This window comes from Barbus barbus, assembly GCF_936440315.1.
Source record: "Barbus barbus genome assembly, chromosome: 13".
Lineage (NCBI taxonomy): Eukaryota > Metazoa > Chordata > Actinopteri > Cypriniformes > Cyprinidae > Barbus > Barbus barbus.
Window position 1 is genome coordinate 5,301,659 of NC_136741.1, and position 24,357 is coordinate 5,326,015.

A 24,357-nucleotide genomic window follows, 5' to 3' on the forward strand; every position below is an offset into this window, starting at 1 on the left:
GAGCCGAGTGGATGAACGTTTTGATCTCCACAAAGCCATTCATCATCTGTCTGGAAGCTGTTCTGGTTGGCGTCACGGTGCGAACAGCGGTGTCCTGTCTGCAGCGATTCCCCTGGGCACTTCAACTAAAAGAGCAGATTTCCTAAAAGAGCAAATCATGGTCGGTTCACGTCTTTTTAAAGACGCTGTTCCGGCCGTGTCCTCTTGGTTGCGGTCGTTTCCTGTCCTCTGTCAACAGCCACGATCGTTGTCGTCAGTGTCTGGGCTTCCAGCACGCTGAAGCTGCGTTCGTGGATGGTTTATGCGTTCATTGAGCGTGTAACCATGGCAGCGCTGCGATCGCGCCTCTCTCTCCTCACGGGGATGGGAGGGGCTCCCTCTGTCACTACCCGCGCTGGCTTCTCTGCCACAAGCTAGTGCTCTGGGCGATCTGAGGGTTACAGTGAGAGCCTTTCTGCCGGGCCAGTCCCCACGGACCTTTCACTCCTCCTGCAGTAGCTGTTCTGTGCGGCTCCCCGGTGATTCTGCTGTGCCGTCTTACGGCGTGCCCAGCATTTTCATTAGATAGAGGATTAGATGTCGATCGCGGCATCGGGGGATGGGCAATCGTCCTCTGAGGATGAAGGTTCGGCGAAGCTGCGGGGTTCGCGGCCGCCGCCGAATCGGATCCAGAGTTGACGGCCGTGCTTTCCCGGGTCGCCGCAAGATCGGGCTGGAGGCGTGCACACCTCCCAGTCCCGAGCCCTCGCGGTGAGATGATTGGCTCCTTGGCATGGGCTGTGGCTCGCGACCACGCCCTGCCCTGGTTCCTTTCTTCCCGGAAGTGCACGAGGAGCTGATGAAGTCGTGGACGGCCCCTTTTTACGGCCAGAAGCGGCGCGTCTGCCTCCTCCATCCTCGCTACCCTCGATGGCGGGGCGGCTAAGGGTGACGCTGACATTCCCCAGGTGGAGAGAGCGGTCGCGGTGCACTTGTGCCCGCGAAATGCCGCCACTTGGAGGAATCGTCCGCGTCTCCCGTCCAAAGCCTATAGGCTGACAGTTGCTCTTGCGGCCAAAGCTTACAGTGCTGCGGGCCAGGCCGCCCCTGCCCTGCATGCCATGGCTATCCTACGAGTACACAAGCCAAGGCATTAAATGCACGAGGGTAGTACCAACCCGAGGTTGACGCAGGAACTGCGCTCAGTGACTGGCCTTGCCCTACGGGCAACGGAAGTCACAGCGCAGTCCCTCGGGAAGGCGATGTCCACACACTTGTGGTCCAAGAGTGCCGTCTATGGCTCAGCCTGCTGAGAGGGGCGAAGTCGACAAAGTACACTTTCTCGACGCTCTCGTCTCCCAGGCTGGACTGTTCGGCAGTACTGCAGCAGACCGAGGCCGTCCAGCACATCTTGCCCCGGCGTGATGCACCGCTCCACCGCAGGGAAATCCCCAGTCTGCTGGTCACCGTGGGCGCCCTCCTGAGTTCCCTTGAGCTGCTCCGCCTTGTGAGCCTCTTGCAGGAGTGTGGCGCCCCCCGTGTTCCAGCTGGCCCCGATATCGTCCAAGGAGGCGATAAAACGGTCCTGACACGGGCAACCCGAAGATGTGGGAAGCTGCTCTATCTCAGGAGATGGCGAGGTCAGCGCCACTCCTTCCCCCGAAGGATGGCTGGGAGAGAATCATTTCATTCTGTTCCGCCGCTGGCTCAAGGTACCCATATCGTCAAAAGAAAGAGCAATTTCCTTTTCCTCCGGGTTATCAGGTTCGCGGGTTGACCGTATGCGACGCGCTGCCTCCGCACTCTCGCCCACGACCAATCTTGCCAGCGGCCAAGAGAGTGCAATTCGGGGATGCAGTGCCTCCCCACGCACCTCTAGCCAGTCCCCTTCGCCTTCTGTACCATCCAGCCTACCTACCATTGTGCCGTTGGAGCCCCTTGCACGGCGCCCGTCTCGTTGGCTCGCACGCACAATTCGACTCAGCTACGCGATTCAGCTCCTGTCTTGTGCGAGGAGATTGCTGTCCTCCTGGCAAAGGATGCAATCGAACCGGTCCCTCCAGCCGAGATGAGGCAGGGGTTTTACAGCCCTTACTTCATCGTACCCAAGAAAGGCCGGTGGTCTTCGACCAATCCTGGATTGCGAGTCTTGAACCGGGGCCTGCACAGGCTCCCGTTCAAGATGTTGACGCACAGGCGCATGATCAGGTACATCCAGCCCCAGGATTGGTTTGCAGCGATCGATCTCAAGGATGCTTACTTTCATGTTTCGATCCTTCCGCGACACAGACCGTTCCTACGGTTTGCGTTCGAAGGTAGGGCATGGCAGTACAAGGTCCTCCCCTTCGGGCTCTCCCTGTCTCCCCGTGTCTTCACCAGCACCCCCGGCAGTCAGACTGGGCGAAGCAGTCTGACGCCAGGCCCAGTACTGGTGCTAGCTCGCCCGGGTCTCCGGTCAGCCCCTGTACTCGGCTAGGTGTCCGTATAGCCTGATTCCCTTCGGGTAATCCCACACGTGTATTCGTCCACGGTACGGTTTCCCTCACGTAAACCCGTGCCTTCCCTTTGACAGAGCTCTGTCAGGCCCTGCTGGCAGCCCTCCTCCCTACTCCTAGGTAGGATCTGCCCCAGGGTCCAGTCGTATGTAGTACTGCCCCAGGCCTGGGCCAATCCATATCAGTGTCTCCACATGTTACCTCCCTTCGAACAGGATGTGGCCTCCGTAGCGCCCTTCTCTGGAAGGCTCACTTCCCTGTCGTTACTGCCAAGCTGTAACAACAAATAGGAAAGACTTGAAGCGGTCTTTAATAGAAGGTCGAAATCCCTTCCGATTTCTTGGGGAAAGGAACAGCGGCTTGGCTATCTCCAGCAGCAATGTACTCAGTGGTCCCTGCGGGCACCAAGGATAGCGAATTTGCGCTGGGGCGATGGGAAGGTTGCGACCCTCGCATGGCATTTGTCTGTCACGCACTAGATTGTCAACATCTGCATGCCACAAGGTCGTGATGGGGTTCAGGTTGTGGCGCTTTCCATACGACCCCTATGTCGTCACGACATAACTCGTAGTGACCGACAGATAGGGAACGTTTCGGTTACGTACGTAACCTTCGTTCCCTGATGGAGGGAACGGAGACATTATGTCCCTATGCCACAATCCTGAATCATCGCTGGTTGCCAGGGACACGTTTTCGGCTCCTCAGCGGGTAAAACCTGATGAGTGGATGCACCTGTCGCCCTTTTATACCCGTATGCACGGGGAGTGGCTCAATCCACTAGCCAATATTCATTGGCGTTTTCTCTTAAGTCAGAGATGATTGGTGCTTCCAAGTAAATCCCTATGTCATCACGACATAACGTCTCCGTTCCCTCCATCAGGGAACGAGGGTTACGTACGTAACCGAGACATTTTCTATTATAATATATAGCTTTTCAGAATAATTACTCCAGTTTTCAATGTCAAATGATCTTTCAGAAATCATTCCAATATGCTAATTTGCTGCTCAAAAAACATTTTTATTATGTTAAAAACAGTTTAACATAATAAACATAACAATATTTTTGTGAAAACCACAATACATTTTTTTCAAGATACTTTCATAAATAGAATGTTGAAAAGAAAAGTGAGATTTTATTGTAACAATACAAAATTTGTTAAATTTACAGCAATATGTCCTTTCTGTATATAACTTAACTTTTTTTTTTTAATCTTACAGAATCCAAACCCTTGAAATATTAATTGTTTTCTTTTTTAACTTTACAATTTCGCTAAGCTTTTTTTTTAAAGCACATTTACAGTTAATTTTTTTTTCTCTTTGCAAACATTTCTGTTCGCAAATACACTTTTAATGCTAGTTATCATTGTTAATTGCCAAACAATTTGGTTTGATGAATCCTTCTATTCTATTTTAAACTCAAGTACATATTTTCACTCTTTTACTGTGCACACTTCCAGCTTTCTTGCTACCTAGCAACCTTGAAGAATCGCCCTTCAGTGATGCTTTTCAAAGTGAAGGTCACAGCCGTGCACGATGCTTGTGTTAAGCAGTTTGCTGAAATCCTGACACAAGTCATGCGAAAGGGCCTTCATTTTCTCCATTTTTCATATTCCCATCCACAAATGGGCCCGCTTCTCTCTTTACTCCAGCACATCTCTCGCTCCATGCCCACATGGCCAACTCCCAGTGTTCCCAAGGCTGAGTAGGAGTGTTAAACAAAAGCTGATGCCTTAATCTAAGGCTTTCTAAGATTAGGCTGTGGATTGTCTCTGCAGAGAGAGGTTAAACACATCCTCTGGGCATTGGTGTACATTTACAAGAGCTGAGTGCGGATGACACGGATCTCAATGAGAATATCATATTTAATGTTTCTCTCTCTCTTCCTCGTTCCTCTTTTACACCAGTGTTTTCTATTTCTCTGCCTCTCTCAAACACTTATTAGAGATGAAAAATGGATTGATGCAGCCCTATTAAAATCCATTTTTTATGTATTGTATTGCTATTAAAAAAAATGGTTGTAATTATTGACAGAAAGACTGTAAAAATGCTACTGTAAAAACTTGTTAATTGGTTAAAAATAAGTTTATTTCCATATGGTGTAAAACAGTAAGAATTCTAATGGGATATTTCTTGTAATATTCCAGTTTTGGAAAAAAAAAGTCATCTAATAATTTATAGTGAAAAATCATAAATTGATATTTGAATTCCTTATATGAAAGTTCACATTTGATGTGTTTTTTTTGTCATGTAAATTAGCATTTTATGTTACATCTTAATGTTTATTGCACTATTTAGTGTCACGTGGCTCTAACCTGATCTCATGAGAGTGCGTTTAAATGGCACGATTTTTGTGTTTCTATTTATACAGTATGTAGAAATGGACATTGGCGTGCATATGTTGCACAATGGTTAGGTTTAGGGTGCGTATTATACTGTATGTTTGCCAAAATGTGCATCATATGCATGCCAACAAAGTGCGTATCATATGCACTCAAAAACGGCGTATTATATGCACGTCAAACACATGTGTATCATATGGATGCCAAAGTCACTTTCTGTGTATAAATAGCATGCAAAATAAAAAAAAATACAAAAATAATAATAATAAGACCGGGCTTGTGTCTCTTTACCACCTGTGTTTTTTTGATGGTTGTCAGTATATTAGAAAGTTAGCTGATTTTCATACTTCCATAGGTTAGTATATTAACATTATATTAGTTAATGAAATAAATAAAAAAAATAACTGTAAATGTAAATTCATTTTACTGTAAAATAATGTAATCCATCAAATTTTGTTACGGTAAAGTTTTAGCAAACACAGCTCCGTTTTTTCCACAGATTATTTTTCCTTTTAAAATGTATTGTAAGAGCATCACCCAATCTCACATCAATTATAAAAACAATTAGTTCCTGTACTCAAATTTGATTGGCCAATCAATAACAGGACATTTAACTGTTTGTATGACTCTGATTGCCTGTGTTCCCAACATTCCAGACAAGAGCAGGTGATATAACATGGTTTTGTGTTTGATATTGCTTAAATAAATAAGTCTCTCTCTTTCTCCACTATCTCTCCACTAGCATCCTCAGACAAACAGAATGAGGCTACAGAAATGCACTTATGGCAAACCCATAGCACTGGCATATAGGAGCACATGGTCCCCAAACATCCATCATGAATGAAGAGTTGTGACATCTTCCAGCTGCAGCCTCTGACTGCATGATGCTTTATATCTCTTCTGGGCCAGAGCCCACTTCAGATCAAACACACAACTTCCATATTTACCAGAAAAACAGACTGCCAAAAACACATCACAGCATGAATAATTTAAGGTGCATTTGTCAGCATTTGTAGATTTCATTAAAGCACCATTAATGGACTAGTTTCACCTGATGTTACTGTTCCATGGAACACACACACAAAAGTTATTGTATAATTTTTTCAAACAACAACAAGGTTTGATTTTTAGTGGTTGTTTACTGGCATGATCTGAGGTTTTATTCATGCCTGTAGCACAAACAGCGCTGAAGGTTAACGCTTAAAACTTTTTCAAATTACTAGCCCCAAGTATGAGCAATAATAACAGTGGTGCTTGCATCAACAAGCTAATAACACAACACATAAACTATTTAAACTATTTATTGGACAGTAACATATTGGTATATACAGTAAATATTGGGCTTTGAGATGATTTCAACCCAAGCTAATCTGAAAAAAAGTGCCTGTTGCGACATTTCTGCAAAATTATATTATGTTGCTTCTTGCACATTTCGCAACACTTTCAAAGTGAAATGTCCAGGGAGTGGTCATAAAAGTGTGTTCAGTTTTACTTGAAACAGTTGAAAATGAATCTAGCAACATTTTATTATGTTGGTTGCTGTGGTCCATTGCTTATGCTCCACATTTCTATGCTGTACCAGGTGTGCTACCGAGCAATTTTGTTATGTTAGAAAAGCCATATACATATGGAGCTAGTTATGTGATGCAAACATCAAAATGTATTATTTTACAAATCATGCACTATGGTAAATGTGTTTTGAGGTCAAAAGATCTACACCTGTAATCATAATTGGCATGAAAAGGATTAAAGGTAATTGGAGATTTACTGTTACTAAAGTTAATTTCAGCTGGAAAATGCAGTGAATTGTATATATAGATACGTTTTCGTAGTTTCGGCAAAATGTCAGAATAGGCATGTTTTTCTGATCAGACTTTGACCATGTTTCCTTAAGTAAAAAGTGGATTTCAAATGGATATTAACAGCAACAAATACTTATGTAACTTGTGCAAAATTTTGTTGTATCAGTGTTTTTATGGTGTGGGTTTGTGAGGTTTGTAGGGACCTTTTTCATACCACCTCATCTGGACTCATTATATAATACTTGAAGCCTTCAACATCTCTATAACCGTTATACTTATTTCAGTCCAGCATTTTACAATTTCATTTTTAATGCACTTCATGTTAAACAAATCTTAGACATGTATGTTCTTATCTAAATTAAGTGTTAAATGTCCATTTCCCACCTACTCTTCGACCCTAGGCTATTTTCACTATTGTACCTTCAACATTTCTCTGTTAACTGTCTACATTATGTTTCATTTCATTGACTTCACTCCACCAGGGCTCATCAAGACATGGCACGCTGCTGAATAAACAAATGGCTTTGCTAATGTTCATGTTTGTGACTGCAACACTATGAATGCTTTGTAACAAATTTATTCCTTCCAATAAAAGTCCTTGATAAAAAAAGTTGTTGACTTATACACTATATTCCAAGTCCTCTGAAATTATATTATATCGTTGTGTATGAAATTTAGTCATTATTAGCTGAAAATCATACTCTCCAATGTGCAGTAGCTCTGAAATCTAAATACAGCATGTCAAGATGCATCACACTAGATTCAATTTCAACAGCAATCGGTCAAAGACATGAAAATCAATGAAGTTTGAAGTGTGTCCAATCCTGGTACAATGATTGATGACATCACATTTAAACACGACTGAAATTTGAGAGCTACTACAAATGTGAACATTCAAAGACTTAAAAAAATAATGTCATTAAACTACTTTTCTTATTGTATGGAAAACAGCAGCCTGGACATTCAGCCAAATAACTTTTTTTGTGTTTAACAGAAAATGGGTTTTATCAAAAAATGAATAAATGTTGACAGGAACATGAATAAATTTTTTTTAGGAAACTATTGCTTTTAATAAATTCAAGGCATTGTGAACTGAATTTCACTCCTCCTTGTTAAATTATCTGTAGTGAAATGGAACTGACCTCAATCCAGCACTCCACTCATTAGGGAACACAAATGTCTGTGACTGCTGTGAATTAGAGAGCCACTTGACATCTTCAGATGTGGAGAGGCAGCATGTCTCAATAATTAAGCCCTTCAGCGGGGTTCAAACACGTGTTTATAGAGGGGAAAGATGCCTTGTTTAAGGCGCTAGAACTGACGGGAGAGTTTTTCCTTTTCACTATCACTGTTTACAGATTCTACTCTCAGCAAAAGATAGAAACCTCTAACCGCCCACACACACTCCAAGAACCCACATATTCACACATGTGCACACACATTCATGCACGCACACAGGGCACAGATGCAAATGCTCACTATCCTCAAGACAAAGAGAAAAAGCAGTTACACACAAAGAGAGCATGCTTACACACATGCACACAGTGTTCCTACATAGATATGTTCATCTATCATGAAAGAGAAGAAATGTCCAGATCACATTTCACATCAACATCAAAATAAAAAACAAGTCATGAAATGAAAAATGAAGGTTCCTTTGATCTTTTGACATATAAAGGTCCTTGTACTACAAATCCAAAAACAGCTTTTATTGAAACCAAGCTGCCAAAACAGTTTGCCTCATATTTTATCTCAGTATGATGTGGTAGTGTGATGAAAGACCTGCAGAAGATCAACACCTGCTTCTTCATCATTGCCTCTTTAGCCCTGCCCAACAATTTGCATATGTAGTAGAAGGTGAGTAAAAATGAAAGAGGTGCAAACACAGGATTACTCAAGCAACATAATGATAGAGATGCCTTATTACAAGATGCTGTATGCCAAATTGTGGAAAGACTTTTTATATTGCTTTCCTTGTGATCTTAACACCATGTCCACACTAGATGTGACCGTTGTTGCATCACGTTGCATCCCACTACAACAGGCTACACTGGATGCAACAAAGTGACTGTTGGAATTCTCCTTAATGAAACATGTACGTTGTGTCACATTGCATCACGCTGCATCCAGTGTAGACAGAATCACTGACAACGTTTACATGGACATCAGTAATCAAATTATTTACCTTATTCTGAATAAGACAATATTATGATTAAGGTGTTTACATGAGTTGCTTTTAGAATATTCCTTTCATGTTCCCGTTTTACATTATATAGTTCATAGATCGATTAATGGCACACGTCATTACGTCCCCACGCAACGCAATCTGATGTCAATTTTGCCGAAAACGTATCACTAAAATAATTTCACATTCAAACACATAGACTAGATAAACATGGCAAGAAAAACACACAGCTTTGCCCAAATTAAACCTCAGGTGCTTCTCAGCGCACAGAGGGAGCCTCAGGTGTCCCTGTGCACACTGCTGTCATCTCCATGTGAAGAAAGACAAGATGGTAAGCTTTTTTCACCTTCTGCTCTCATTTGCACAGATGAGGAACGTGTATGTGTGTGTGTGTGTGCAGTGTGTGTAAAAATACTCAAAAGTGAAGAAAGCCTCTCTGATGTTTGAATATGTGGTATCTCACCATCTGTTTCTGTGATGTTGGGTGAGACATACATGAATTCACCCTCCCTCTGATAATGAATCATTTGATACCGCTGGGAAATCTGTATTTTTTCCTGGCTAGCTGAATCGAGACTCTTGTGTTGACCTCATCTAGCTTCCATTCACTGCACTGCATCACACTGTAGAGATCTGACCTTGTTAATGTCACTAATGCTGGGACTGGCCTAAATAAGAAAGACATGATGTCCCAACCCTGACATCCAAACAAGAGACAGAGCAGGCCCACAACATGCCCTACACAAGTACATGAACGCTTCTAGCCACACAACTAGGGGTGTCCTCGACTAAGGATTTTCATAGACAAATTGGAATTTTAAAATCTTGCCGATAGTGGATTGATAGTCGAATCATGGGCGAATTCCCTATGCCCTACTCCCTCCGAAGGGCAAAGCCCTTGAGGTGTGTTCTTTGAAGGGTGTAGGGCATTACTGTCTCGTATAAGCGTTTGGAACTCTCTTGGCGAAGGGAATGACGGACAAAATGTTACCTTGACAACGCTGGGTTCACAATTGAGCGCTCCAACAGTTGTTGCAATATTATTGTTTTTACTGTATTTTTGATTGAATGCAGCCTTGGTGAGCAAAAGAGACAAACGTTTTACAGTAAGTTAAACCTCTTAAGGTAGGGTAACATTAGTGAAATTTTGTGGGCAAAAAGGTCAATAGTCCACTATAAAATGTACCAATGCATCAAGAACTGCTCGCACAGCTCATTTACAAACAAAGAAGCTTGCTGTTGGTCAAAAAGGTGAATTTATATAACCAATCAGCATGCAGAAATTCCCGACTGCTTGGATTCCTATTGAAATGACTGGATTTCACTCGCAGAATTCGCTGAACTATGGTAAATGTGACCAAACATTCACTGCAAACTAAAGATTTTCTAAACTTATTGGGTTTGCTGCAAGCAGCCACACAGATGACACACACACAAAAAAACACTGTATGCTCTGTTGGATTTGTTTTAGATGAGTAACTGACACAAGCTGGTTAATCTTCTTTTTTTTTTTTGGCAAGTGAACCAACCTGACCAGTACTAGGTGATCAACCAAAGCCAGTATGAAAGCACCTAAAACAAACCTTACAAATATTACATACAATATAGCTGTTCACTCTGAGTGTTTACTAGCTGGACCATTTAAGATTTTTTTCTCCTTTCTCTTTCTCATCTGTCTTGAAAGTAAATGATAATTCTCTTGAATAGCACAATTATTTTCCCTAGAATGCATTAAAGAGCAATTAAAAGAGATTTGAATATGAAATCAAAATCTGCTATTCACAATTTATAGCTATATACTTATACTATATGTGAACAATACTTAAAAGTCACATTTTGTATAATTTTGATTTCTCCTAAGAAATTTTAGGAGGAAATAAAATGTCTTTAGAAGTAGATTCTTATTATTTTATCCAGATTGTTAACAAATGAGAAATGAGTTGAATGAGTTTGTAAAATAGCAGATGCATAAGATCACATTAATAAACATTCACATTTAAACACACTCATTAAGGATCCCACACACCGACACAATGACGTACACACGTGTGGCACCTCAGAGAAGTGGGAGTTTATGAATGGCAGTAGAACTCTTACGGTGACGGTGGGGATGGCGGTGACCAGCGAATACACCAGCACCGGAGCAGCATTGCTGTCATCTTCAGGTCCTGGATACGGCTTGGAGAAGGCTTTATCGAAGCAGAAGAATCCTTGAACGTGCACTGGGAATGTGTCCGTATACTCAAAGTAGTAAGCCAGGAGAACCGTTCCTGCCATGATCACCAGCTGGAAATAGAACATGATTCCAGTTTAGAATAGAAAATCCGTTCTAATACGTGGATGGTGGTGTTCTGGAATAAAACACAAGCTGCAGTCGGAATCTTCGGCTGAGTGAAGGAATAAACACAAGAAAATAAAAAAGACAATTCTCCCCCCGTAAGAGAAGTGACAGAAGATTTTGTGGCGTGGATGAGTGAAGGCAGCATGAAAGGATGCTGAGAGAACGGCTTGAATCTCTTCAGCTGTGCCTATCTATAGAAATAAAAAAAGAGAGGCATGGAAGACACAAATAAAGAAAGAGGCATTTTACGGAAAAGAAAACAAGCAAATGAGAATGATCAAGGGAGAGAAGAAAAATAAAGGAGGAGGAACAGAGATGGTAATGTTGTAGAGCACGAGAGAGAGAGAGAAGGACTGGAGGGATGAGAGAGAGACAGAGAGAGAGAGAGTGAGAGAGGAAGGGGGGCGTGTGCATCTGTGCTCACAGCGGGAGAGGAAACGGGGAACATCACTACAAGTATAACATGCAGTTCTTTTAGATTTTTAGGCAGCAAAGATAAATAGTATGCCATTTATTTCAAAAATTGATGGAATGGCACTTTCACAGAATAGAGTACAAGTAGGGCCTGAAACTCTAAAAAAAATGTTATTCCCAACAAATGGTCAGTGAAATTGCATGCTTTTTTTCAGAATCTTCAGAAAATGTTGACTGAGCGACAACCCTAAATATTATATCAGCCATGCATACAGCATGTTTTTGTTAGTTTGCAATTTGTATTTTCCAGCAATATACACTTCATACATAAAAATGTATTAAAAATGGCATGGCAGAATGGCTTCCATATTTAGCCTAAACTGTGGCTCAGAATGGGGTTTGCTAGTTTGGAACCAACAGATTTTAACATTTGACAAACCATTTTTTTTTCTTACAATAACTTAGGTAACAGAGTTGATTCTAGTCTAATAAATAAAGGGTTAGTTCACCCAAACATGAAAATTCTGTCATTAATTACTCATCCTCATGTTGTTCCAAACCCATCAGACCTTAGTTCATCTTCGTAACACAAATTAAGATATCTTTTATAAAAATTGAGTGCTCTCTGACCCTCCATAGACAGCAATGCAACTGCAATGTTTCCAGGTCCAGAAACGTAGCAAGGACATTGTTAAAATAGTCCATGTGACATCAGTGGTTCAACCGTAATTTTACGAAGCTATGAGAATACTTTTTGTGTGCAAAGAAAACGATAATAACATAATTTATTTAACAATTTTTTGAGAGTTCCCCAGAACAAAATCAACGTAATCAGCGTTGTTTTTGGTGTTGGTTTTAAGGGTTTGGAATGACATGAAGCTGAGTAATTAATGACAGAATTTTCCTTTTTTGGGTGAACTAACCCTTTAAAAGCACAGCGTGTTGTGCCTCTGATGGACAAGTGTCTTGAGACCTTCACAAATAAATCATAATTCCTTGTGACACCATCTAGCATTCTTAAATGTGATTGGTGAGAAAAAAATAGAACCCTAGAAAGAGAATGGGAGAGAGAGATGGAAAGTGCTGTAGTGTGAAAAGTATTTGCACGCATGTGTAGGTGCACCATTGTTTCCACTAATGTCCTATTTCAGTCAATGTTCACTATCAGTCAATGTTCTTATGCCTCCATTCATTAATATTACACTGGGTTGAATAAAAATGTAATGCCTTTTATTGAAATTACAATGCTATGCTTTCACTGTTTTTCTAATGGTGAGAAAACACTGAATTTGTCTTTATTGCTGTACTTTGTTCAACCCAGTTATGTTGTGATATTTCCCCCTTTAAAAAATAATGTTTGTTGCTTCTAACATCAAATTATAATTTTTGACAACATTTTCGAAAACTGTTAAGTTATAGTCTTTATCAGTATTTTGCTCACACAAATCAGCTTCGTAAAGCTCAATAGTTCAGTGTCGTGGAAATCATCACAGTGATCCAATTTAAAGGCAGGGTATGTCATTTTTCAAAAATGTTTTAGAAAACTGAGTCGGGGGCTGGGGCCGAGTACCAAAACAAACTTGTAGCCAGTCAGCAGTAAGAGGTGTGTCTACTTGTGATATGGAGGAGAGAGCGTTCAGTGAACAAAAAACTTTTCTGCGACATATAGTTCCAGGTAATTTTGGTGGAAAAGCGGCTAATGTTTCACAGAACTCATCATTGCCTGGGTTGCGTAGGTACAAAGAAATAATATTAACTGTGAACAATGGGGTGTGCTGTGAATAAATTTACTTGCTTAACCTATTATTAAGACATTTTCTGAATTAATCATTACCCCCATAACATTCAACAGCAAAAACCTAATAATTTAATTGTAAAACTCCATGTTAAAAATGGCATTTAGTTTGGGGTAATGCATCCCTCGATGGTGGTCCCTCAGTGTCTTTCTATGGGATTTACAGTCCTTTGTCAGACATAAACCTTTGAAATTATATATATATATATATATATATATATATATATATATATATATATATATATATATATATATATATATATATATATATATTTATATATATATATATATATATATATATTTATATATATTCCATCACAAATAATACCTTCAACAATTATGACTCCCAGACAAACTACAGTTAAGAAAGGCCAGTAGATGTGCAACTTCCAGCAGAGACTCCGGAACTACAGGTGCATCTCAATAAATTATAATGTCGTGAAAAAGTTCATTTTTTCTTGTAACTTATTTCAAAAAGTGAAACTTTCATATATTTTAGATTCATTGCATGTAAAGTAAAACATTTAAAAAGTTTTTTTGTTTTAATTTTGATGATTAGAGCTTATAGCTCATGAAAGTCAAAAATCAGTATCTCAAAATATTAGAACATTTACATTTGAGTTTCAATTAATGACCATCCCTACAGTATATTCCAGGTATCTCTTGTTCTTTGAAACCACAATAATGGGGAAGACTGCTGACTTGGCAATGATCCAGAAGACGAACATTGACGACCTCCACAAAGAGGATAAGTCACAGAGGGTCATTACTGAAAGGTGTGGCTGTTTACAGAGTGCTGTATCAAAGCATATTAAATGCAAAGTTGACTGGAAGGAAGAATTTGGGTAGAAAAAGGTGCACAAGCAACAGGGATGACTGCAAGCTTGAGAATACTGTCAAGCAAAGCTGACTCAAACACTTGTGAGAGCTTCACAAGGAGTGGACTGAAGCTGGAGTCAGTGCATCAAGAGTCACCACGCTCAGACGTCTTCAGGAAAAGGGCTACCAAGCCACTTCTGAACCAGAGACAACGCCAGAAGCGTCTTACCTGGGCTGTGGAAAAAAGGACGTCTCAAGTTACATGTGTAACCATGGTTCCCGGAGAGTAGGGAACGAGACACTGCGTCCTCTAGGGGTCGCTATGGGGAACGCTGTCAGCGTGACCCATGTCTGAAGCATACATACAAAAACACCACATGTTGGCCGGCGACAGCCTATAACGTCACTACTGGCGCAACCGCAGTATAAAGCGGCGCCGGGAAAATACGTCATTCACTTCTTCGTCTGAAGCTTGCGTCCGAAGCATGGCACCGAACCTAGAGGACGCAGTGTCTCGTTCCCTACTCTCAGGGAACCATGGTTATACATGTAACCTGAGACGGTCCCTTTCGAGGGAACTTCGAACTGCATCCTCTAAGGGTCGCTATGGGGAACGGAATACCCACGCCACCATGCTGAGGGGAGTACAAGCCAAGCACAAAAGGCAAGCACTAAGTACCAACTCTACCCGTCTAAGGGAGTTGCCCCTGGGACGGTACGACGGCTGCCAGTTACATTATCCCCTTCGGCCAAAGGCCTGAGCTGCATACCCCAGAACGTACCTGTTAGGGGCCGGGCCTCCTGGACTCAGGGTAGAGCTCAAAGGCTTGGAATCAGAAGAAGAGATTCCTTTAAGGGGATACGACCAAGAGCCTAGGATAGTAACTAAGTCTTGGCCTGTCACCCAGGGGCTACTGCTTGCTCTGCAAGAGCTCGCTGAAGGAACTGTCTCAACAGATCCTTGGTAGCAACACCCTGTTCAAATAGTATCACTGGGGATACATAGGTAGAGTGGGGCCCAAGGTGAAACCGGGGCCTGACCGACTCAAAGAATGGGCACGAAGCCTCAGCGCATAACCCATACCGTACAGGATTTTAGAAAGACTGCAAAACACTTGGTGTGCGATCTTATCACAACGTGCCTTTCAGAAAGTGCACAGAGACTAGTGTGCTCACTTATCATAACATGGATTTGTAAACACCGTCTAGCAATGCTAGCTCTACCAACAAGGAGAGCACATCAGACGCCCAGAAGGGAGTGGCATGCTCATAGGTGACCCTCTAAGGTGAGGGGAGCAACGCCAGCTCGACCAGCCAGGAGAGCATAGGGTGCAGGAAGGGAGCAGGGAGATTGCTACTTAAAACCCCCCGGAAGGGGAGCAGTCCCTGAGCTAGCACTTAGATATCCTCAGATAGCCATGCACCTTTCTCAAAGGAGGTGTCCCTATGCCAAGAATTGATGTTAAAAGACCCGTAGGTCCAGGCATTGTAGGGCTGGAGACCTGATGACCAAGGAGGCTCCCACAGAAACCTACGACTGGGCCACACGATCCAGGGGTATGAGGCCGGAAACAGGGCTCTCATCCTAGCCTGGATCTAGTATCGACGAGTGAGGTCACCACTGCACTGAGTCGAAGACAAGAGGTGAAAAACACAAAACAACAGGTCCCAGAAACTGCAAAGAATGGCTAACAATACCAGTGAACTGTAAAACTGGATCGTACTCACCTATCCATGGCTCCTGCACATGAGATCAGTCCCGGAGGCGAAGTCCGAAGAGTCGGGTCCGCACCATCAGTAAGGTAGTTTCTATGAAAAATAGAACTTAACCAAAACATCATAAGTCCATGCACAGAGACTGCAATGTTTTTAAACGCAGGTTCCTAGGTTCCTACCTAACCTCGTCAGGTGGAATTAACGGTGGTTGCTTGGGAATTAGAGAGGAGAAGATGAGGGCAGATGACAGGCCCCCTGAGGGAAGGGAGTAGATGTTCATAGTGTTACTCTTGTCCGGACGAGAGCATTGAGAACGCCTCGTCTGGATCACCTCCCTCAGGTCTTGCCTACCTTTCTTTGACCTGCGCCTCCCTCTAGCCCTACCCGCAGGCGGGGGAGGGGCACGAGTCGCGACACTAGCCTTCTGTGCCCATTTCTGATCCCCAGATGGAGATGGGCCAGGACCCCTGCGTTGTTCGGGCTTAGACCTGGACCTTCTTGGAATAAAGGTTTTGAAGGCCGCTGAGATGTTTCCTGAAGGGGCCTAGATGGCAAGGAGGGAGCCTTGAGAGAGGATGTCTCACCCTCAGAGAGATAGCTGGCTTGCGTCTCTTCCACAGGGGGCATCCTCTCATAGCTGTTTTCACGCATCCCTTTTTTTTTTTAAATCGAGACGACCCCATGGTGCCACCATCTTGGCCCGCTTCCACGGCAAGTCAAGCCTTGCCGTGGCGCGTTCCATAATCTCCAACAGTTCGTTATACAAAGGGCAGGAGAATTGAGAGGGCTCAGTCTCAACTTTTTCACCCTCAGACATCTGCTCATCCTGGCATAACCCAGCAGAGCACCAACCGCTGGATCAGATGATGTCAGCAAGATCGCGTCATCATCATCCCGCGGCTCGCACTCGCTCGCGGCTGACGAGCGCGAGACGGAAAGCCCCCTCTCTATTTGGGCTGCCATGTCATCTGCTGGTGTTGGTCCACTGTGTTTTCTGAAGTCCACAATCAACGCAGCCATAATCATCACAATTAAAAGAACCAAAGACTTAAACTACTTCAGTCTGTGTACATTGAATTTATTTAATACACAAGTTTCAGAATTTGAGTTGAATTACTGAAATAAATGAACTTTTCCACCACATTCTAATTTATTGAGATGCATCTGTACATGTCTACAAATAAAAATGTTTTTTCCAAAACCTAAATAAACTGATCCAGAGGACTAGTTCTACTCCTGGTCTTGTAGGGATAATTGGAAGAGATGATAATTGGCAAATTCTATCATCCAATGCTTGAGTTCATGATAAACAGTTCTGAAAAACCACAAAGCTCTTGTATAAACTGTTGCCTACTTATTGCTTTGTTCTTGTTCTCCTCCAGTAAGATCTTTTCTGCTGACTGCTTCTGTCTCCTTCTGCTGTGCATGCTTTCATGTTATTTCTAGCTCCTATCCCACATGAACATGAGTTTTCCACTCTCACTCATCTAAAAGCTATCAACAGAGATCTGCACCCAGCTTTAGTCTGCTTTGTAAGTCCTCACAGTGCTTCCGAACCTTTTTATGTAATAGGTAACTCAACAGCCACATCAGTAGCCTTTCATCAACATCAAACTAGAAACGGATATTATACTGGATATCTTTCAACAGTTTGATGTTTACAGTTTACAATGATTTACTTTTAAACAAAAACAATACTGTGGGTGAACAATTATTAAGTATATCATTATTAAGTATTTCCTCCTTGTAATGAGACACATGATCTTGTTTGTCACGAGCCAACTCACATTACTGGCCAACCATGGAGAATCGTCCTTGAGAAAAGCCTAACAATGATTTACAAATTTATTTACAAATCAAATTTACATTTTTGTAATTCAAATCCTTCCTGGTATGAAAATCACCACCTCAAAAAAAAAAAAAACCAGATGGCTGATTTCCATGCAATCTAAAGATTATTTTGCTGGCTAATATAAGATAAAACCCAATTTGAATCCTGCCACATTCACACAGTCCTGTGTCACAGGGGTAAAAATGGTGCTTTCCAAAGTAGGTTACAGCTAACAATTTTGATGGCTTCATCTAACAGTTAATCAAATGAAATAATTCAATCTTGACACAAGGCTTTGAATAATAATTCACTCATGCCTCATATCCTGTGATGATTACAGTATTCTAAACACAGTCTAATACAGTTTTAGTGTGGAATTAACAATTTGCTTGAAGATAATCCTCATTCAAACATAAACACAGAGAAATCCTCTCTAAACGGGTTTGGAATAAATCTGATATACAGAGAATTAAACTGATAAAACTTTCACAAGAATCCAAAAATTCCATCTACAAGTCTTGATATATATACTGTAAGATGTTCTTAATTTTTAATAATAAGGATGGATTAAACTGCAATGACAGTGACAGTAAAGACATTTACATTGTCACAAAAATTCTAATAAATGCCGTTCTGAACGTTCTTTTCATCAAAGAGTCATGAAAATAAATGTATCATAGTTTCCACAAAAATCTTAAGCAGCATAGCTGTTTTCAACATTGATAAAAATAAGAATAACAAATCAGTATATTAGAATGATTTCTGAAGGATTGTGTGACACCAAAGACTGCAGAAATTATGCGAAAAATTCACCTTTGTTCATCACAGGAATAAATTGCATTTTTTAAATATATTAAATTAGAAAAGAGTCATTTTAAATTGTAATGATATTTCATTGTATTAATGTTTTACTGATCAAATAAACATGGCCTTGTTGAGCATAAGAGAATCCTAAACTCTTTTGTGTGCTGTATTATGTTATATAATATTCCATGTGTATACAATTACTTTTTTGAAGCTCAAAATAGATTTATGCAAAATTATCAACAGGACCTGTAAGAGAAGTGCAATTTCATTACCTCAAACGTGTAATGTGTGTACACGTTTGAAAGGCAAAGAAACCGGATGTGACTGTGTATTCATTCAATAACAGTGCCTAAAATGAAAGACAATAGCCTGAATGCTTAACTATTATGTGAATGTCTGTAATAAAGTGCACTCAGACTAATGCTTGAGGTTCTTCTTAAAAATGAATGAAAATAAATGCATTGCACAATGACCTGACAGGAGTGACAGAATTGAGTTCATTATCTCATTTTCAATAGATGTGCTAATTGCGAGCAGAATGCATGTGTGCTTGCTTAGCAATGCTAGAGAATAAAGGTCACACATTCACATAAACAGCAGGAAAACAGGACAGATGGGCATAAGTCAAATAAACAACATTGTCAGATGAAACAATTATAAATGTATCCAAGAAACAAGGCTGGTTTTGACACATCTTTGGGTGAGTGCTGCTTATGTTATAAATACAGTCCTCAGTTTATTTGTTGAGAGAAATATGTCACAGAGGGACTTTTAAAGAGCGGTCCCACTTTTGTAGCCTCATTTCTCGGAACGAGTCCATTGCTTAGTCAGTTTTTTTGTCTTTCTGGATTTTTAACTGCTGTGCCAGCAGATAAAAATTCAGCTGTCATGCTAACTCTGCCACTCTGTCAAAAACTGACAAGAGGGTGACAGAGAGAAAGAAACTTTAACTATTGCCGTTAGCAGTTTTGCACAGGAAAAACTGCTTAAACCAGTCTGCCAGCCAGACCAAGCTGGTTATGTCAGTTTTCGATGGGTTTGTGGACTAGCTGACCAATTAATGAAATCAGCTTAAGCTTTGTCAGGCTGGGGAGAATATAAACTTAAACCAATCTTAAACCACTTAAAACCAGCAAAAACTCATGCAGAATTAAGCATTTTAGTTTGCTTGTTTGCAGCAGGGTGATCTTGCATCTTTACTGTTAAAGCGTGTAAAATGAATAATTTAACAGTAAAGTCTTCCTGACAAATGACAGTAAAAATCTTGAAAATTATTAAGCAATATTACAGCTTAATAGTTTCACCTAAATAAAAAAATTGCCAGGCAGCTTCCCAACCAGTCCAATAGGATAATTGTGCCCTCTGCTGTTCACATACAGTACTGTATTTCAAAGGCAGCACACAAAATTCATAGTAAAATATAGTTCAAAGATTGTTTTCTTTCAGATTTACCTACCACAGATATATTGTTTATTTACACTTCATCCAAGAAATATTTCTTTAATCAGGCTGCTTTGCAATTTGCTGAATCATACAGAAGGTTATATACAGTGTGTGTGTGTCCCCTACACAATGGATTTATCAAATGCTTTTTTGGAGAGTGATGGAAATAAATGCTTTAGCACCATATGCGAAACCGTGGTGAACAGATGGCAAGCATGCAATACAAAAAGTTGAGGGTTTTATTTATAGAAGTACAAATTGAAAAACTTTGTTCAGAAGTGAATCATTCCTATTACTCTTATTCCTGCTGTTCCAAGAAAACCCAAAGAGCCACTAGCTGAGAAGTAAGCTACATCTTTACTTTAGCATGCATTCGACTTTTTTACAATAGCAAAGCTAGCAATATATAATCCTATATTGCACCTGGGGAAATTAAACCGCTGTATTGAGTGCAGAAATGACTGCAGTATTCTTTATGTAGTCTAGGCTAAAGACATTTTGAGTTACATTTCACAACTTGTTGATTGTAATCCAACTGAAGGTGTGGGATCCTGTAGGATGTTCATTGATGCCCACACACTGTTAAAATAAATGATTTGAGATGAAAAACAACCTGGGTTTGAAAACCTCTGAGGAAAAAAAAACTTTAAATAGAACTCCTTTGTATGATTTTATTGTTGTTTGTTTCACCAAATTAAAGTTGAATTGAGAATTCATAAATGCACGTTTACCAATCATTCAGTGAAACAACTGCATGATTGCCCATGTATTCTGCACACAAGAGAATACATTAGTTAAGGTTTTACTATTACAAAAAGTATAAAACAAGAGACCTACTTTAGAACAGAATAAAAACTTACATTTTTTTGTGCAATCTGCTCAAATTCTACCAGATCTTTTTTTCCTCAGAAAGCCAAATTCATTATTCATGGATAAACATTCCTTGATGTCACAGATTTAGCTTTTTCCAATAAAACGTTCTTCTTTTACATTGTATGTGCATATTATAAGTTTCTACTGAGCACTTCTGTTTTTCTACTTGGACACATTCTCCCAAAGGATCATTTCTTTAAGTTGCATATTTTACGATTATATTTTCATGCAACACATTGCGTTCTTCTCTTAATTTGCTTTTGACTTGCTTTTGTGATTGGCCTGCAAAGAACTAAGGCAAAATTGTGATCATCAAAGTAACAATCTTTCCTCTTGGCGAACACTTCCACGTGTTCCTCCCACTTCTGCTGTTCTGTGGAAGTTCAGAATTAGTCTCTTATCTCTGGTCTTATCTAATCTCCAACTGAACGCCAACACAGGAATGAGTTATCTCCTCTGGGGGACCTAAGCGGGGACTTCAAAAACTGAACCCTAACAAAACATGTCTAATAGATTACAAGAACGCTGGGTGGTGGCAGCTCATGAGGTGAGCAGCTGGTAGATTAATCCAAAGGTTGCATGCTCAAATCCCAACTGGAAGATTCTTTATTTGGAGAATGAATCTAATGCACTCGATCAAAAATCATAATAAAATAATCCATATTAAAAAATAAAGTACTGTAAGTTGTGCTTGAAGTGTAAATATTACACTGAAAACATTATTTTTTTTAAAAGTTGTAGATAAAACAAAACAAAGAATAGGTTTTAAGAGAAAATGCTAATTCTAATTTTTCAAAATTTCATTCTTAATTCAACATGTTTCTTGCTGTTTCTGTGTAAAAGTTACTAGAAATTTCTAAATGAAAATAGTTTCCACACCACTTTTGACAACCAGGGTTATTATCGTTAACTAAAACAAACAAAAAAAAAAATCCTAAAAAAAGAGAAATACCTTTATATACCTAATACCTAATATTCATTGAATTTGCAAAAACCACTTACCTTAAAGGTGCCATAGAATGAAAAATTGTCTTTACCTTGACATACAGTGAGCCTCAAACACCATAGTTTCCTCCTTCTTATGTAAATCTCATGAATAAAAAAAGACCACTGAAAAACAGGCGAATCAGAACATAACACAGACTGTGACGCAACAGTCGGGGTCACTACGCCCCCAACATTTGCATATACCCGCCCATGTTCTAGGCCAGCTGCCGGCTGAACCATCAGAAGTTCTGCAGGTATTGTAAATAAACAAGCGCGGACAACAGCGAAAACGGCAGACCATGGAAATAAATGTTATGTTCCAGGCTTTGCAGGGGATGTGAATTGCTGGGATGGGTTGGTGTCTTTATTCAGAAAGGCATGGAAAGCAAATACCGCGTTCTACTAAAATAACGCGAGCCACTAAAGGGACACGGTTAGCTCCTTGCTAGCGGTAGCCTCTTACACTCCAGTAGCTATGTAAGATTTCACTTACCACATAAACAGAGTAAGGAGAGATGAGGATGATGGCGAATGATTTACAGATCCTAAGCACCACTGACAAGCATCTGATCTTGTAAAATGTGTGGTAAGTACTGCCGCTCCATAATATAAACAGAGTTCGTGCGATCGCGTATCTTGAAAGTGAAACTATAATGCGATCGACCGATCGTTCAAAAGCAGTTTCAAAGCCTTGCGTATTAATAACGGCTCCCTGATGCCCGCATTTTATATACAGTATAATTACCCGATGATATGACTGCGAAAGTATTTAAATATATATTTTCCTCCGTGTGTTTCCTTCTTGCTGTGTGTTACTGAAATGAGCTGCACTGTGAAACAGCCAATCAGAGCAGAGCTCAACATTGAGCATCACTGTGAAACAGCCAATCAGAGCAGAGCTCATTATTATTCATGACCCTGCCAAATAAGCCAATATCAGACCGTTTCATTCTAGGGAGAAATCCTAGGGTTGTAAATGGACATGTAAAATAGTTTCTGGAGATTTTTTGCCCTTACCTAAGCCATATACCTTCTATGTAGATATCAGAGAACAATTTAAAATACTGTATCAATGCATTCTATGGCACCTTTAAAAAAAAAAATAGTATAATTTTTTTAATTCTAAGAAAACCTAAAAAACTGTGGACATATATAATTTTTATAAAAAAAAAAAATTAAAAAAAAATTTTTTTGTCAAGTAAAAAAGTAATAAAATGTGAACTAAAATTAAATATATACACACACACAACAATAAAATCAAAATATAGATAAAAGTTGTTTAAGTCACACCAAGTGTTCACTGATACAGCCTGTCAGTGCTGATCGATTCTCAAGCTTTTAATGTGCAGATAACATGTCCCACAGTGATGAGACGAAGCATGAAATGAAACCGAGCTGGAATGGCATCAAGAAACGGGGAAAGAAAAATGCCTGAGACAATTTTACCAAATGCAACTGATAATGAGATGCAAATGTAGAACAAAGGATTATGGGCCACAAGGGAGAGCTGGATTCCAGCAGGGAGCGCTACTTTGCTACATGAAAGCGTGCTGGAGACACTGAGGAGGCTGTGCGGGGCTGGGTACCTCCAACCTCTGGCTGTGTTTGGAATACTAGTTTACTACTTACTGTGCACTATATACACTGTAAAAAAGCAGGCATTCCATGAAACATTATTATACTTTATTATCAATGACCTCCTCATGCTCTAAATGAGTGGCTTCTAGTTATAAACTTAAATGCATTAAAAAAATTAAATCTGTAACAATGATTTAAATTCCGTTTTAACTTCTGATCAAATAAGGAGTCAAAATAGGGATTACAGCAGTAATTAACTAACTCAGCATGCTCACTACATACTGAAGAAATAATAGGAGCAAGGTTATACGTGTCACAATCTGTGATGGATGGAGCGAGGAATGAAGTTAAACAGTCTTTAATTTAATCCAAACAAGGGGAATTCACACAGGAAACGGCTGGAGACACACGAACATGACGAAGTAGACCCGACAAACACTAACAGAAGGACTGGAACTTTTAAACATAGGATAATTGGGGAAACGACGAGACACACCTGGAATCAAATTAACACAATCAACATGAGGGAAAAACTGGGTCACTGGGAACACATGGGGAGCAAAACACACACAAAACGGTCCACAATCCTGACATATCGCCCCCCTCCCGGAAGGTGCGTCCTCGCACCGTAGTAACATCCAAAAGGGGAGGGGTCGGCGGGAACTAAGGAGGAGGCTCAGGAGGAGGACGGACACCCGGGAGGGGACGGGCAGACAGAAACCAGGGAGGCGACGAAGGAGGGAGGAGCCAGGGAAGAGACAGAAGGGACCCGGACCAGGAGGCGCGCAGCTGGACCAAGGCCACAGCCATGATGATGGCCCACGTAGGAGCCGACGGAGGGAGGAGCCATGGAGGAGGGATGGCCGGCGACTCCAGGGGGCCGACCAACGGCGATGGAGCAGGTAGTGGAGGAGCACGAGGCAGAAACGGAGAGCCAACGAATGCCGAGGATC

General features: G+C 40.9%; 1 protein-coding gene across 1 annotated transcript in view; it reads right to left on the minus strand.

The window, feature by feature from the left end:
* Positions 1-24,357, minus strand: part of LOC306879374 (phospholipid phosphatase-related protein type 5-like) — a gene marked incomplete at its 5' end in the record, with an annotated part of 51,774 nt that overhangs the window by 23,320 nt on the left and 4,097 nt on the right. The window contains one exon of the mRNA XM_079432248.1: positions 10,898-11,086. Coding sequence (XP_079288374.1) covers positions 10,898-11,086 — 189 coding nt within the window. The remainder of the gene's footprint in view (positions 1-10,897; positions 11,087-24,357) is intronic.